General features: G+C 43.2%; 1 protein-coding gene across 1 annotated transcript in view; it reads left to right on the top strand.

Annotated features, from left to right (window-relative positions):
• The window catches only part of zfhx3 (zinc finger homeobox 3), a 134,077-nt gene that overhangs the window by 40,432 nt on the left and 77,690 nt on the right, over positions 1–15,955 (top strand). Inside the window, 4 exon segments of the mRNA XM_034196870.1 lie at positions 6,028–8,544; positions 8,699–9,278; positions 12,093–12,283; positions 12,285–12,590. Coding sequence (XP_034052761.1) covers positions 6,064–8,544; positions 8,699–9,278; positions 12,093–12,283; positions 12,285–12,590 — 3,558 coding nt within the window. The 5' untranslated portion in view covers positions 6,028–6,063.

Raw genomic sequence — 15,955 nt, 5'->3', positions numbered from 1 at the left:
ATTAAAAATGGTGGATCTAAATAATCTGATAAGAATTTGCAAGTTGCGGTTTAAAGTTATTTCTCTCACTCTCTCTCCTTCACGATATGTCTCTGTCTCTTTCTGTCTCTGCCTGTCTTGCATTTTAGAGACACCACATTGTGTAGTATGTGCTCTGCACTTAGTTGCCTGGAGGTGAATACTAGCTTGAGCCAGATTGCCCCTCTCTGATTATACATAATACCTTAATTTTAAGGATAATTAATGCTCTTACAAATTACAAAGCTTTCTAAACAAACCACAAGGGACGTAACAGGAAAATAATACAGTCAAGTCTTTCAGTGTGGTTGGTAAATGAAGACAGATAGCGTGTGGCTGCCAAAATAAGAAGATACTTTTGTTGTAATTGAAATAGCCCCTGCGTTGTTTTGTTCTTAAAAAACTGGTTGTCATTTTCTTTTTAGTTTCACTCTTCAAAGTTTCACTGCAACTCGGGTAATGTGTTTTCTCTACAAAACAGTAATACAAACTGTCTCTAGCAGCATGCATATTTAAATAGAATGTATATTGTCTGCTCTCTCTTTATCTCATCCCCTGTTCTGAGGTTTGAGTGAAATGATATAAGCTTTCTCACATTTGTACTGCTCGTATACCAGAGAAGCCCACCCCCCATGCTGTTTGCTAATTGGCAGGAGACTGGGAGCTTCCTGCTGTGTGTTCGCTGCTTCCCATTGCTTCGCCACCCCACCAGGTCTTACACCAGCTCTCTGCAGAACCCAGTAATTAACCCACAGCTAATTTACTACTTCTAATTACACCAGCACGCTGTTTCTATCACACCCTCCAAAACTGAGAAAACACTCTGGTGCTATGTGTAAATCCCCATGTAGAGTGTTTTGAAAGTTAGCTGAGCTCCAATCGCATCATTGAATCAAACTGCCCTATGCATGAGAACCATATAGTTCAGATGATTTCACTGCTGCTCTGTCTTAAATCACTTTTTCTTCCGTTCTGCAATATTAAATGGATTAGCAGAATTTGATGGTGTTCCGTAAAGGGTAAAATCATTTTCAAGGATCTATTTCAAGTCTATTAACAAAGGAGGCAATTGATATTACAACAAAATCAATTTAGCCATTTCTGACCAGTACAAAATGGTTAGTAAAATGGAGTGCTGTGCAACTAAGAACATTGCCTCCTGGTTATTTGAGTTGCTCCTATTGTAATCAGTAAGGATTATTTTAGCTGTATATTTTTCTCAACACTAGTTTGGGGCATAAAGTACACAAAGAAGACCACAATAATACAGTCGGAAAGTTGCAGTCTTGTCTCTATAGAAACTAATGCTGGCTATAAACATGGCAAAAGCTGCATGCCTCAGTTCTGCTATCTCTGAGAACTACTCCCAGACAAGCCAGAGACCGGCCCCCTCTACTCACACACACTCATGTAAACACACAGTACCGTTCTTCCCCGCCTCAGACTCAACACAGCCACGGCTATTTCTGTTCCACAGACTGATAGCTCCTACTGAAGATCATTGATTTTACGGGAAGCCCTGTTTACAGGCTGAGTGCCATCGACCTGAGGTGACTTTTTGCCTCTTGCAGTTGGAGCAATACAGGAGCAGCCTTATGTCTGCATTAGCACAATAGCAGACAGAATATTTACAGCACATCATAAACAACAATGCTGCACATGCTTAATTGTCTGATTTACAGTGTTGGGGAACAAAGAGAACAAGAACTCTACCTAATATAATTAGAATAGTTTATTGTGGTTGACAAATATTTGTGGCTCTCAACTATACAAAATGTGACCTTGTGATAGCACTGAAATATGATATGTGTTTTTGACTTTCAGACAATGTGAACTAGTGCATTATTTGAAGAAAAGCATTAATACAAAATGTGTTTGAATGACATTAAGGGAATTTATTTATCTTGATTCAGCACAGTCAATTATCTTGCGACAGCAGGCTGCCAGTTTAGTAGCACAGTTGCACTTTTTCAGATATAGCATACGTATTCCTTAGCTGAGTTTCAGGTTATTGTATTAGATGTTAGCTTAAAGGCCACAGTTAATGTATATAGAGACTAGAGCGGATTGAATAGAGAGTAATGTAAAAAAGGTGGAAAGAGACACTTGCAGTGCAATGTTAGAGATGTCAATTCCCTCACAGCAAGATCACAGTTTAAAACCAGAATGTACTAAGCCATGTCAAGCATTAAAATGGGCTTATGTTTAAAAGTGCAATGCATGAACGCATTTATTGGTGATTAATTGGAATAAACCTAGGAGATAAACCCAGGCCTCACTCTGCCTGAGGACTACAATGGTTCTCCCATCAATGAGCATGTCCCTAGTGCAACATCAAAGGCCTTCCCCTGCTTTATCAATAAGAACCCTTCCTTCCCACATCTTCCTGTAACTTGCTTAGCGTTCACGCCATTGATTTTCCAATAAGCGCCCCTTACCCTGCGGTGGCTGGCCAGGCTCTGTGATGGCTCAGAGACTAGACACAGACAGGCAACATCACTGAGGGACAATTGAAAATCAGATCTGGTGTATTGTTAGGGGTCTCTAGGCTGATTAAAAAACAGTGTTATTCTATTTCAGAGAGGTGTTCCCTTACTGCTGACGTGTATTCAAATAGGAGTAAGGGTCGGTGCTGTATCACACCCACAGCTAAGCAGTATTCACAGCTAGGGCTGAGTCAGAGATAATTCCCTCAGGAAACCCTGTAGAGTAGGGTCCTCTGGAGGGAAGGCCAGGCCTCCAGGCAGGTGATCAGGCATGCTTATAATCAGATGGTTCTTTAGCCTTTAATTCTTCCCCAGTTGGCTGGTAGATCCCAGCTAATGAAAGGCCCCATAACTTATAACTTATCTCATTTTCTATCTCTACAAAATGACATCCAGACCCACTCTTTGACAGTGTTCATTAGGACTCAGGCCCTTTCACAAGGTTTAACCTTATATGCTTTGTTAGGGTGGGAGGAGATGAAATATGACATTTTATTGTTTAGTTAGAGGGGAGAGAAATAGAGAGCAGTAGGGGGACCCTGGCATAAAGCCTTTGAAGGCAGGTGGCAGCAAGAGTGTGTGTGCATTGGCGTGCTCTCCCTCAGATCAGCTCAGGAATTTAGCCTTTTCTTCCCTCTGATTATCTCTTATTGTCAGTTAAGGCTTGTTTTGGCTGCATACAGCCTGCCTATTGTCAACCCAGTAGGCCCACATTCAGAATTATGATACAACACATAGGCCATGGCAGGGTGACTTGTTTTGCGCAACTAGCATTAGTGCCAGTATTCCAAAGTTTTGACAACTTTTCTCCATATCACAGTACATATCCATACATAATTCCACTCTGCAGTAGTCACCTTTAGCAGGCTGCTCCATCATTTTGATTTGTGGTTATTAACACAGTCAGCACACAGAGACACTGGCCTCCTCCACTTCCCCTCTCCTTCGACCGCGTCTCTTTGTCTGTCTCCCTGACTTGTTTAGTGCCTCCCAGAGATTAAAGCTTTTCCTGCTTTAAACAGGTGTCACTGAGCCAGGCAGACCTCCGAGAGACACACAGCGTTATATCTGTTGGCCCATCTGCGACTCCCCGACTCCAGACAATCCCATTGCTCATCAGTAACCACTGCAGGTTATTGAATTACACCATCTTGATTTTAAAGGGCAATCCTGTTTTCTGTAAGCAGTGGACACACCAAGCTGGCTCAAAGCTCCAGCACTGATCAAGAGTCATCGTGTTGTCTTGTCTACTGCTAATTGCTTCAGGTATCTTACAGGAGTAATATGAATGGATGGGTGCATACACTCACTACTGTACACTGTGACTTTTTTCTCAGACTTAAGTCAAAATAATCCAAAAATAAGACTTGAGAACTTTAGAGGTCATTGGGAATCAACAATCTTAACTAGCAGTTGTGCTTATTGCACAGTGTTCCCAGGCCTGCTTGAGAAAGGCAATGGAATCCGGAGGAGGAGCTGATGGAATAGATTACAGGAACAAGGTGTGAAACACTTCATGCTCAGACAGGACACATGGACATTTTTCCCGTGAGGCAGTCCTTTATAGACATGTCATATTTTCTTCTTGTTTTCATTTCATTTGACAGTATATCCATAGGCTTTTAGTTGAAGAATCACTGTCTGTTTGACATGTGGCATATCTTTATTTCATGCATTACTCTCACTGCCCTCAGTCCATTTGTGTGAAATGGCTGTTGAGCACATTGCCTCTTATTAATGGAGCAGATAATAAATACAGACCAGTAACGCTAGTATCCCCTCACTCAATATGACAGCCATTTCTAAATCATGTCTGGCAGTATAAAGCAATCTTGTTAATAAGCCAGCCAGTCTAATATCTTTCATTTTATATGCAAAGCAAGGCAGGGGTCATCCGGGTCATCTCAGTGTTGTGTCAACAAAACAATTGGGTGGACCATACTGACAGAAATGTCTGCCCCTGGGTATTTATGACAATAACATCTACATCATCTTTGCAGTCATGATGTAAATGCATTGCTTTATCATTAAAGTAATCATTTCTTTATTATTTCTTTATATGTTTTTTTTTTATTGTTAATTAGGTAGTCCAAAGACAATAGCAAACCTTTGAACTAGACGTCCATTATTTGTGTAGAACATATAGTGCATATAGACTACAGAGCTCTCAGGTACTATATGTTGTGTGGGAGACAAGCTTCATCAGACATTCAAGAAGCAGCAGAGAGACATTATCAATCTATCCTCTCTCTCAGTGGTTAATATGTTAGGGTGTGGGGGTAGACTCCATTCTGATCACAGCTGACATTTGCATCCCTAAGTAAATAAGTAAATAAATCAAATGCAAGCAGGGAATGTGCTAATCAAGCGGGACATGGCAGTGAGCTTGGTGCCGGGAAACTTTACTCATGTAATATTCAGTACTGCTGGGTTAAAGGGCAGCCTAGAGTTATTGGTTTCAGCCCGATTGCCCCCTTTAATCAATGTTGGCTGCATCCCTTTAATAAAATTATTAGCTCAGCAGTATCTTGCGCTATCATTTTATCTCTTCTGCGCTCTAAATTGCAGCCTGTGTTGGGCCTCTCAGATGCTCGGGGCATGGCCAGCTCCCGTAAGCTCAGCTCCCATTTATTATTTTAGAGGCGAAGGGTGGCTGGAGTGTTTGAAACCAGGCTGAGCGTAGAGGTTATTGGATGCAAGATCTAAACACAGCTGCTGTGAAGTCGCAACCCAGCTTATGTATTTTTGGCTCATAGAAAAACTGCCTTTTACTGCTCTTGTTAAAGATCATACACATCTATATCAGTAGTTCACATGTATTATATCCTTCTTTATATATATACATAACTTGAAGATGGAGTGATAATGGTGATACTGTGAAGAATCTCTTTTTTTAGATGCAGTTTTCCCTTTTTCTTCCAGTTATGTAAATGTACAATGTGCTGATGGGTGGCTTCTCAGTGTCTAATTATCTCACAGGGAATCTATTTGATCCATTAAGTTAGCCTGTTTCTCCTTTTTTCTGACTGCAAGTTAATTAAAAACGGATGTAGGATTTGCAGAATATACGATTAGGGGTGTTGTTTGGAAGGTGAAGATAAAAGATGGTACCTTCCTGATATGGCAGGAAGATGAATCATGGACGGCTTATTAGTGCTTGTCTCAGGTATTGTGTTTAAGTACCTAATCTAGCGTAATGAGCAAAATGTCATTTTTCCAATTATATCTCAGACTTTTGTCTCTCACCCTATGCACTATACATTTGATTTTCTTCTTTTAAAGTTCCTATTCATAGCATCTTAAATGTTTTCTTTAACCAATGTTTTCTTAATAGGCATAGTTACATTTTAGAAAATATAGACATCTTTGTTTGCAAAGGCATTGTAAATTATATATATATTATGTATGAGTTGTAGCATGATCAACCATGAGTTGTTTGTGCCTATGTTTTTGTGTCTATTTTTAAATCTAACATCTCAATTTCAACAATAACCCCTTATCTCACAATTGTGTGTCTCTACAGGCCTGGATGCGATGAACGCCTCATGTAGGCATCAGCATGGACAGCTGTGAGTCTCCTGTGGTTTCTGGGACAGACGATGGGCTCGGCTCCTCCCAGCAGCAGCAACCACCACAGCCCTGGAACGATCACTCTAGCTCACAGGTCCCTTGCACCAACCAGGCCCCTTCCCTGGACCCCTTGTCCCTCTCTGCTTCGTACCCCTCTCAACCCAAAAACTCCAGTGCATCTCATGACGGAGTGAGAGAACCACTGTCCCAGCAGCAGCAGCCAAAACAGACATCACCCGAGGCCCACCGTGATAGCTCTGCCACAGGCCAGCTGCATCCCATAAGAGAGGGTCTTGAAGAAGAAGAGCAAGAGGGAATAAGCTGTGGAGAAGAGGAAGAATCTGAGGACTTAGATGAAATGGAGATTGACAGCTGTTTCCCAAGTCTTCAACCCTTTCCTGGGGTGCCAATGGTTCCTGGGGGAGGGGGCATGCCCACTCTTTTGCGACATCAGCCCACACGACAGCAGGGAGCACCTGAGAGTGGGAGTGACGAAGGAGAGGAGGAAGAAGAAGAGGAAAGTAGTGATGTGGAGAACCTTGCTGGTGAGATAGTGTACCAGCCAGATGGCTCCGCCTACATCGTAGAGAGCATCAGTCAGTTGATCCAAAGTGGTGGGGGCATGGGCAGCCTGCTTCCCACAAACTCTCTCACCAGTGTGGGAACACCGGGGGATCCTGCTGGGACTTCATCCTCGGTCTACCCTCACATCATCAACACGTTCCACATAGCCTCGTCCTTCAGGAAGTGGTTTGGCAATTCAGACCAAGGTTTCCCCAATACCTCAACCATGGCAGGCCTCAGCCCTGTCCTGCACAGTTACCGTGTATTTGATGTGCGGCACAAAAGCAACAAGGATTACCTGAACAGCGATGGGTCTGCCAAGAAGTCCTGTGTATCCAAAGATGTTCCCAACAACGTGGATTTCTCCAAATTTGATGGGCTATCCCTATATGGCAAGGGTAAGCCCATTCTCATGTGTTTTCTCTGCAAGCTGTCCTTTGGCTATGCCCGTTCCTTTGCCACTCATGCCGTCCATGATCACCGCATGACACTGTGTGAGGACGAACGGCAGCTGCTAGGGGACAAGCAAGCATCTGCCATCATCCAGGGCATTGGGAAGGACAAAGAGCCCCTCATCAGTTTCCTGGAACCAAAAACAAAGAGCACTTCTCTGCCACCTAACCTGCTCCCCAATAACTCTGGCCAGAGCTTCTATGGCACTTTTAGTGGTGTCCATTTGGAGCCTGGAAGCAGCAGCAGAGGCAGCGAGAGCCTCCTCAACAAAGACTCTGACTCTGGTCTCAACCACCATCAGCAGCAGCAGCAACAAAACCCACTAAGCTCAGTCCTCTCTCTTGGAGGGCTGAGCATTCCCAAAGCATCAACTCTTACCTCGTCCTCAGGCTCTGCCAAAGACTCCAGTGCCCTGCTCAAACAGGGAGGGAGAACAGAGGAGCCTGCTGGGAAAGAGTTGGCATGCAAGGGAGAGGATGGGGACACCAAGGGAAATGAAAACAAGGCACACTTATCGAGCCAGATTGGGTGCTCGGAAGAAGAAGAACTGTTATTTGGGGAGGAGGAAGATGAGTTGGAGGCAGAAAGCACTGCAGTGGTCTGTGGTGGTAACAGTAACAGCGGCAAGGGTGAAGTGGGGGAACAAGCTGTCTCAAACCAAAGCATTTCCAAATATCCTTTATTAATGCCTAGTAGCGCTCTCCAGCCTTCTGCCTGCACCTCTGCGGTCAGTTCCACACTAAACAGCAAAGACCCTGCTTCCACTTCCTCCTCTGTCAGGAAAGAGGGTTCAATGGCAGACGGTGGAGGGAGGACCTCTGATTTCCCTCTGAGCTTTAACTGTCAGGGACCCACTGTTCCCATGACAATGGCGGCAGCTGCTGTCAGAAGGAACGAGGACGACACTGCTGGCACTTCCTCCTCACCTCTGTCCTCCAATGCTGCTGCTGATGAAAGTGCCAATCGTGATAGTGCCACAGCTCCAGAACCAAATGATTGCTCAGCAGAGGGAGAGGAAGAAAATGGAGCCCTTCTGCACCATCACCACATGCTCCATCATCATCATCATCACCTCCACCCATCATCTCAAGGCCTCGCGCACCTCTTCCCAGGAGGCTCCTGTGACATAACAGGGATGGGCGAGTGTTCCCAGAACCATGGGCCTGGTGGCAGTGGCAGTGGGGTAGAATGCCCTAAATGTGACACCGTTCTGGGTTCTTCACGCTCCTTGGGTGGACACATGACCATGATGCATTCACGCAACTCATGCAAGACACTGAAGTGTCCGAAATGCAACTGGCATTACAAATACCAGCAAACATTGGAGGCACACATGAAAGAGAAACACCCAGACTCTGGAGGAACCTGTTCGTACTGCACAAGTGGTCAGAGCCACCCTCGTCTGGCTCGTGGAGAAAGCTATACCTGTGGATACAAGCCCTTCCGGTGTGAGGTATGTACCAAAGAAATGGGTTGCCATTAAAGTTTTTTTTTTTTTGGTGAGCCATTCAAATGTATGTCAAATGGGAACCGATGGTTAATGTAGCATATGTTTACTTTATTGCAGTTCAAATATATATATATATATATGGTCTTATATTTTCTAGGTGTGTAACTACTCGACCACCACAAAGGGCAACCTAAGCATCCACATGCAGTCGGACAAGCACCTGAACAACATGCAGACACTAGCGAATGGAGGTACCATTGGAACTGGACAGGAACAGGTATTTGGACATACCCCAGGAGGAGTGGTTACAGTCCCCTCAGTGACCCAGTCCAGTAGCCATCACCCTCCACACCACCATCCAACACAGTCCTCCACGCATATGGCTGGACCGTGTGGGGCCCCCTCCCCGACCAAGCCGAAGAGCAAACCCACTTGGCGGTGTGAGGTGTGTGACTACGAGACCAATGTGGCACGGAACCTGCGTATCCACATGACCAGCGAGAAGCACATGCACAACATGATGCTACTCCAGCAGAATGTCACTCAAATGCAGCATGGACGACTTGGCTTGGGAGCAATGCCTTCACCATCTGAAGCTGAGCTCTACCAATATTACCTGGCCCAGAACATGAGCCTTCCACCAGGCCTCAAGATAGACCCAGCTGGAGCTGAGGCCCAGTTCCTGATGGGGAGCTTTCACCTTGATCCCAACATGGCTGCCCTGGCCCCTGCACTTGGTGAGTGCCACTTTGCCTTACTTGCTCTCAGAAATGACCATAGTAACCACAAAGTCCCCAGGAATTATTACTTTTAGCATAAATTAGTTTCAGTTTAACTTAATCTTGGAGAACACAACAAATTGTATTTATATCACTTTTCATTGTGCTAACATACAAATTGCATATTGCCCCTCTATTTTGTTTCTTTCTTATGCCCAAGGTATACCTGCCCTAGTACATTTAACATTATTCTCTCATTTTAAAAGCAGAGTGTCTCTGAAATATAAAGTAGGAGTGGTGAAAGAAAGATAATCCATTTGAGACAAGTTTATAGCTGGGGGTTTACCCTAGACCCTCTCCATATTTCCTTACTGATGGTGTTCATGATCACTTTCATTACGACAGTAGGCCTATATGCTCAATGCCTTTATCCTACATCAATAGTTAAACATTCTAGTGCCAAATACCAGTCAATTATTTCATCTACAAATGTACTTGCTGTACATTTATCTATAATATAAAGAGATACTTTGTTTTTGTTTTTAACAAGACATCTAAGTAATACTGTTTAAATGGAATTTTAACAGAATTGTGAAGTTAATTTTGTGATACCTGCTCGCAAAAGGTGAGTTATAGTGTCGCAACTCTATTTTTTCTTCTCCATGCCCTATATCTCAGGCAGCTACCCTTAGCTTTTTCATGTCATTATTCGCTAACTGCTGCTGAACTTTACCACTGGAGTTCTACATTTTTTCTAAATATGTAATTGGTGCTATAAATTGTATCTTGGTCAAAGAAGGGAGGTTAGAGGGCTCAGCATGGGTAATTCACAAGCATAGCAGAGCGTTTGGCAAGCCAGTTACAACCCAAAAGTTTGTACAAACTTGTCTACAACTACAGCCAGTTCAAAGACAAACACGTATTGATTGCTGGGACTAATTCTTTTGAGCTTTTCTGCCATCTGGTTCATTTTCCTGTGAGGTGAGTTGTACAGTAATAAGCACGTTACAAGGGAGGCAATGATGACACAGTCTGGGCCCATAAACTACAGCGGTGTTATCCTCTGTCACACTTTAAGGAACTCATAAAGCCATCATACACAAACAGTTTGATGTTAACTCTACAGTATGATACATAAGGCTTTGTAAGTCTCTTGGAGAATCTGCCATAACAAGGAGATCCCAGACCAGGCAGCTAAAGCAAGAGGTTCTCTTTCACGCTCTCACTGTGGGTTTTTGACTTTTGAGTGTATTGCCGAAAAGATAGATAACAAATGTTAACCTCACATGATCTCACCCTCATCCTCGTTCCCAAGACTCAGCTACTGTAGTGAAAGGAAGATATGAGATGGAGGGCAAGAGAGTAAAAAAGAAGGGAGGGGGATGTGATTTTAAGCTATTTTTGCTGGAATTTAATGTCTCACATACACTGTGAAACAGCACAAAGGACAAGTCAGTTATGCACTTTAAAACATTAGTGTGAGAAAGTAGATGGTAATGTGTTTAGATTTTCTTTTAAGATTCATATAGCATTACCAATCATATATATGATATTTTTGAAAAAACTTGTGTTTAAAATACAAAATATGTGAAAACAAAGTTCCATACCAGGGTCTTCATCTAATGGTCATCAACCAGGGTTCAGGAAGGAGTATAAGCCAAGTACGGGGTAAATCATTGAATCTAAATAGTAATGCTGCATGCGAGCCAGGTAGAAATGCAAGAGATGCAAGGTGCAGGGAAATATAGTACTGATATAGCTATTGGATATGTTTGTTTATAAGATAGAGAGTGTTAGAAGCCATGAATGCAGAGCTGGGTCTGTGAGTAATTTCAGAGGGCTTCTCAAAGGTCTCCCTCTCCTGGCTATAAAAACTCAGGTAATGGAGAAAAGTCCAAGAGCAGGCTGCATACTGCAGCAATAAATAAAAAGGAGCTGCTGGAATTCATTTAGTGTAAAGCTGGGCAGGGTCAAGCCTGTATGCTCAGTCTGGGCAGTTAAAGATTAAAGATCAGCAAGCCAAGGCAAAAAATCTGGCTGCTCTTACCTCATATTTTTTGCATTCATTTTGCAGACAGCCTACCCAGACTGTATAGACATCAGTTCTACGTGTCATATGATATGTGCTTGCTGTGTTTCCCCCCCCCCCCCCCCCCCCTCTCCTCGTCGTTTAGACTCAGTACCAAGCAGAATTAATCTGTTAGGTGTCCATATTGATTTAGAGGCAATCTGAAGTGAAATAAGCAGAAGAATCCAAGGAGCGAAGTGGATTTTTTTAATACAATTTTTCTGTGAAAAGTGGCAACAGATTTGATTTACAGTAATGTGTGCTTTGGAACTCCTTAGTTCTTCAGTAATGATAAAATAACTTGCTTTTTCTGTGGAGCTCATGGCCTCTGGAGTTGATTTACAGAAGGCCATGAAAGTCCAATAGCCAAAGCAGGGCTATGTGTATGTTCTTTCTCTGGCAGTGTGAGGTCTTCATGGAAAATGTCCCGGCTTTGTTCTTTCTCAGCTCAAAGCAAGGTCCATATACAATTTCATGCACGTGTAGTTTATCATCCACGTGATTCTATACTGACTGACACAGATAAAGTAAAACTTTGGAAAACCACACTGAGATATAATTCATTTTGAGAGTGGAATAAACAGACAGAAAACACTTTGCTCAAAAACTCAAATCATTTAATAATGATGTCCTGAAGTGAATTACTGAGAAATAAAGTGATCTTTACAACTGGACTCCAGTTCAGAGTGTTAGCTTTGAATATTTCTAAATGTCTCTTTTCCTCTTTTTTTGTGTGTCTTTCTTTGTGTATCCCCACATTTTAGTAGGCGGGGAGATCCCTATGGATGTGCGGCTGGGCAGTGGGCAGTTGGTGTCCGAAGAACTGATGACCCTGGGAGAAAGTCTATCACAAACCAGCGACCCCTCCCTCAAGCTCTTTCAGTGCGCTGTATGCAACCGCTTCACCACTGACAACCTGGATGTGCTTGGCATGCATATGGGAGCTGAACGCAGCCCTACCGGAGGAAGAATGGCGTGCTGTGTTGGGCGACTCTCACCAGTGCAAGTTGTGCCACTATACCACTCAGCTCAAGGCCAACTTCCAGCTGCACTGCAAGACAGACAAGCATGTGCAAAAGTACCAGCTTGTGGCCCACATCAAAGAAGGGGGCAAAGGCAACGAATGGCGTCTGAAATGTGTGGCCATAGGCAACCCAGTGCACCTGAAGTGTAACGCCTGTGACTACTACACTAACAGCCTGGAGAAGCTGAGGATGCACACTGTCAACACCCGGCATGAGGCTAGCCTCAAACTCTACAAGGTTAGTAAATCTCCTTTATCAAGTCTACCACTCAACTTCCAGGGTATTACCATTTTCCTATCATTATTGAACATATACCTAACTGAGCGTAAAGAGCATGTTCATAGGTAGAATGTCTCACTATTTGAGGTTTTATAATATGACCAAGAGAAGCAGTATGTTTGTGTCATATTAAGGAATATTTATTATCTGATTAAACTTTGATGAGTCTAACCAAAATGGCAACATGTGTCGGTAATCCTTGATACTCCTCCGCAAGAAACAGTAAATGTTCCAGTGCAGCCCACAGCACTAAACTAGCTGCTCTCCCAAGGCATGAATGATAGCTTTGTTGTGTGCCTCTTGGCTTCCAAGTATTCATATAGAAGCAGGACCACAGTGCTGCTATGAGAAGAACATGGCAAGTGAAGCTGGCTTGGAGGCTTAGGGTGAATCACTAGGAGACGAATAAAGAAGTGTGAGGAGACAGAGGTTTGGTGCTAATACTCCTCGGAGCGGGAAAGGCTGAATCGTTCTCGACAGCTGTATTGATTTTTGCTGGACTTGGAGCTTCACCTTCTCCTCTAATCATTCCATAATAGCCAATGGATGAACACTCTCCGAACAAATGGCCATAAATCTAACAGGCCTGATTCCACTTAGGTACCTATCCTGTGAGTCTGCGGCTTTGGTCACTCGGCGCTTAACCCAAACTGGCATAGCTGCACATGCACAGACACATAACACACAACAAAAAAACATACAAACAGTGACAATATACACTTTCTGCAAGCCTACATACACACCAGCAGAATCTAAAATATAACACTGTAATTGGCATCTTCTAGTGGATGTTGCCTTTATTTATAGTAAGTCCACTTTATTGTCAAGTATTTGACTCTTAAAAAGTAAACAGGAAGAACTATTTAAACAGTTCTATTGCTTGATATTTTTATGATATCATAGTGTGACAAAAATGCTTGTGAAAGAATGTGCTGCTTGCTTCAAGAAAGGTGTTTTTAATCCAATTAAAAAAGGACGGTTTAATGGGACATTTAAACCTCCTGAAAAGGATTTATTTTTGAAAATCCTCCAGGATTATTATTGGAAAAGATAGAAAGTGTTTTGTTAAAGGGGAATGGGTGATGTAGGACTCATAGTACAGTGGTTATTCGGCCAGGCGACACAGGAGGTGTTGATGGGAGTAAATGCTGTTTTGCACCAGCACAAGCAAGAGGACCACAGGAACAATTTCAGCTGCAGATGCTATTTATAGATGCATAGAAATGCAAATATGCAACACAATCTGCAAATATGTTGAGTCAGTTGTGAGACAGCAGAAAATTATAGGCAGTTATCCTTCTGTTTTGTTCTAGCCCATGGTCATCCTCTCTTGGCATTAGCTGCTGGACTTACTGGCCCACAAGCCAATGACAGTCTCACATTAGACCAAAATAGACAGACTGTGGCATTCTCTCTCTCTCTCTCTCTCTCTCTCTCTCTCTCTCTCTCTCTCTCTCTCTCTCTCTCTCTCTCTCTCTCTCTCTCTCTCTCTACTCTATGGAAAGACTTGTTTTTTTCCCACATGACAGGTTACAGTTTATATTACATTATCCTTGTGCTTTACACTTTGCTGTAAACCTGAAAGGCAAAAGAGATTTTTCCCCCCCTCTTTCTCTTTTTTTTAAGAGAGAAGAGACATATGTCATACTGCAACTCAGGCTGCAGGGGATTAAATATGTACAACACATCCAGGCATGATCATATTTTATGACTTAAGCCTCTTAAGATGGCTCCATATTTCTTAAAACCAATTGATCTTCTGAGTAAGAGTGTACGCATTTGTCCAGAAATTACCTGTTATTTCAACCCGAGAACATGAGTAGTCCTCATAAGCTCTCCTCACAACAGACACTGCTCAAAAACAGAGATGTTCTGAACTTGACATGAATCATTAAAATATTTTATGACTTACAAATGTGATTAGCGGACAACAAGTACATGGTTGTGAGGCGTCTTTTGGCTCCCCACTTGACAATGTCACAGTCTTCATACTGCATTCGATTTACTGTCCTGGTAGAGATACTGACAGGCAGTAACCCACAGTGGCCCACAATCCCGTAAACCCAACTTGGTATATTATGCATAGACGGAGAAGAAAAAAAATCCCCATTCGTTTATTCTTCCCAAAATAAATCTGATGCAAATAGGACCATTTCTAACCTTTTTGAGAGAATAAATCATCAAGTCAGCATAAACAGGCTGTATGATGTGGGAGATGCTTGGGACACTTAACCCAAATCAAACTGGTTTGCATTAAACAGGCCCTTTGTGTGCACAGCTCCATATAAATTGGAGCCTGTAATTACTGGAATTAAAAAGGAAGGTTTAAACTGAGGGCTAAACTGGATGGGATAATTTGAGAGTCTGTGGTATGCGGCCCATATTAGGGCTTTCTAAAAATATCACCCCCACCACCCCAACTATTGGAATGTTCCAAAAAGACCACAGAAAGTTCCTGCAAGTCATCCTGACCACATTGACCAACACACAGTGGGGGGTGATGCCATCTTCCCCTGTATACTGTGTTCTCTGTTGAGACATACTCATTCTGAGCACTTTGTGCTCAGCCAACACACCACTGGTCTTTAAAGTTACATTCTCCTTTTTCCCCCCCATTTGACCATGGGATTTTAGTGGCATTGATGATGGCATGATGGTTACCCATCTGCTCCTAGAGTGGTCACTCCTAAACACAAACATATGGGTTATTTTGAAGTATCCAGATAACCCAAACATTAGTGTACTGTATGTTTATAGAATATGTAGCGTCCCCTGAGACTCTCTCTTCATCTTTTTTTGCAGTTAGCCACGTATAAAATCGTTGAATATTACAGCCTTTATACCACTCCTAGAAGGCCTCAGGGCTTGGCCGTGTGTTAGTGTGGAGGTGAGATGAGTTAAACTAATCCAGCTCCCAGGCCCTGGCCGCTCTGGCCAGACAGAAAGGGTGGGGCCTAGCCAGGCCCGGCCACAGGCCTCAGCTTCCAGTCAAGGGTTGGGGGAAAGGGGAGGAGCATAGGGAGTTAACTGGCTACCTTCCTTGTCTCGGGGGCCGGTGCAATCGGCGGTAATTGAGATTGATTGGATGTTATTTTTCCTCTTGCAAATGTAGTCCATTAGCTTGGCACATGCATAATCAGTTTAGAGCGCAGTTAGCCGAATGTAATCATGTTCCTCGGTGTCTGCTAGCACAAAATCCACTCCAGATGCCGCTTGGCCATGGAAAGAAAGGGAGAAAGTGCCGTCACTATCAGATGGGGAATCTTTAACCAAGAAAGTCCTGACACCCCTCCCTCTCTCCGGGTCCCGCTCTATTGAGCTCA

This window comes from Gymnodraco acuticeps, unplaced genomic scaffold (assembly GCF_902827175.1).
Source record: "Gymnodraco acuticeps unplaced genomic scaffold, fGymAcu1.1, whole genome shotgun sequence".
NCBI lineage: Eukaryota > Metazoa > Chordata > Actinopteri > Perciformes > Bathydraconidae > Gymnodraco > Gymnodraco acuticeps.
Note: the sequence above shows the minus strand (reverse complement) of the source record. Positions and strands in the feature narration are given on the sequence as shown.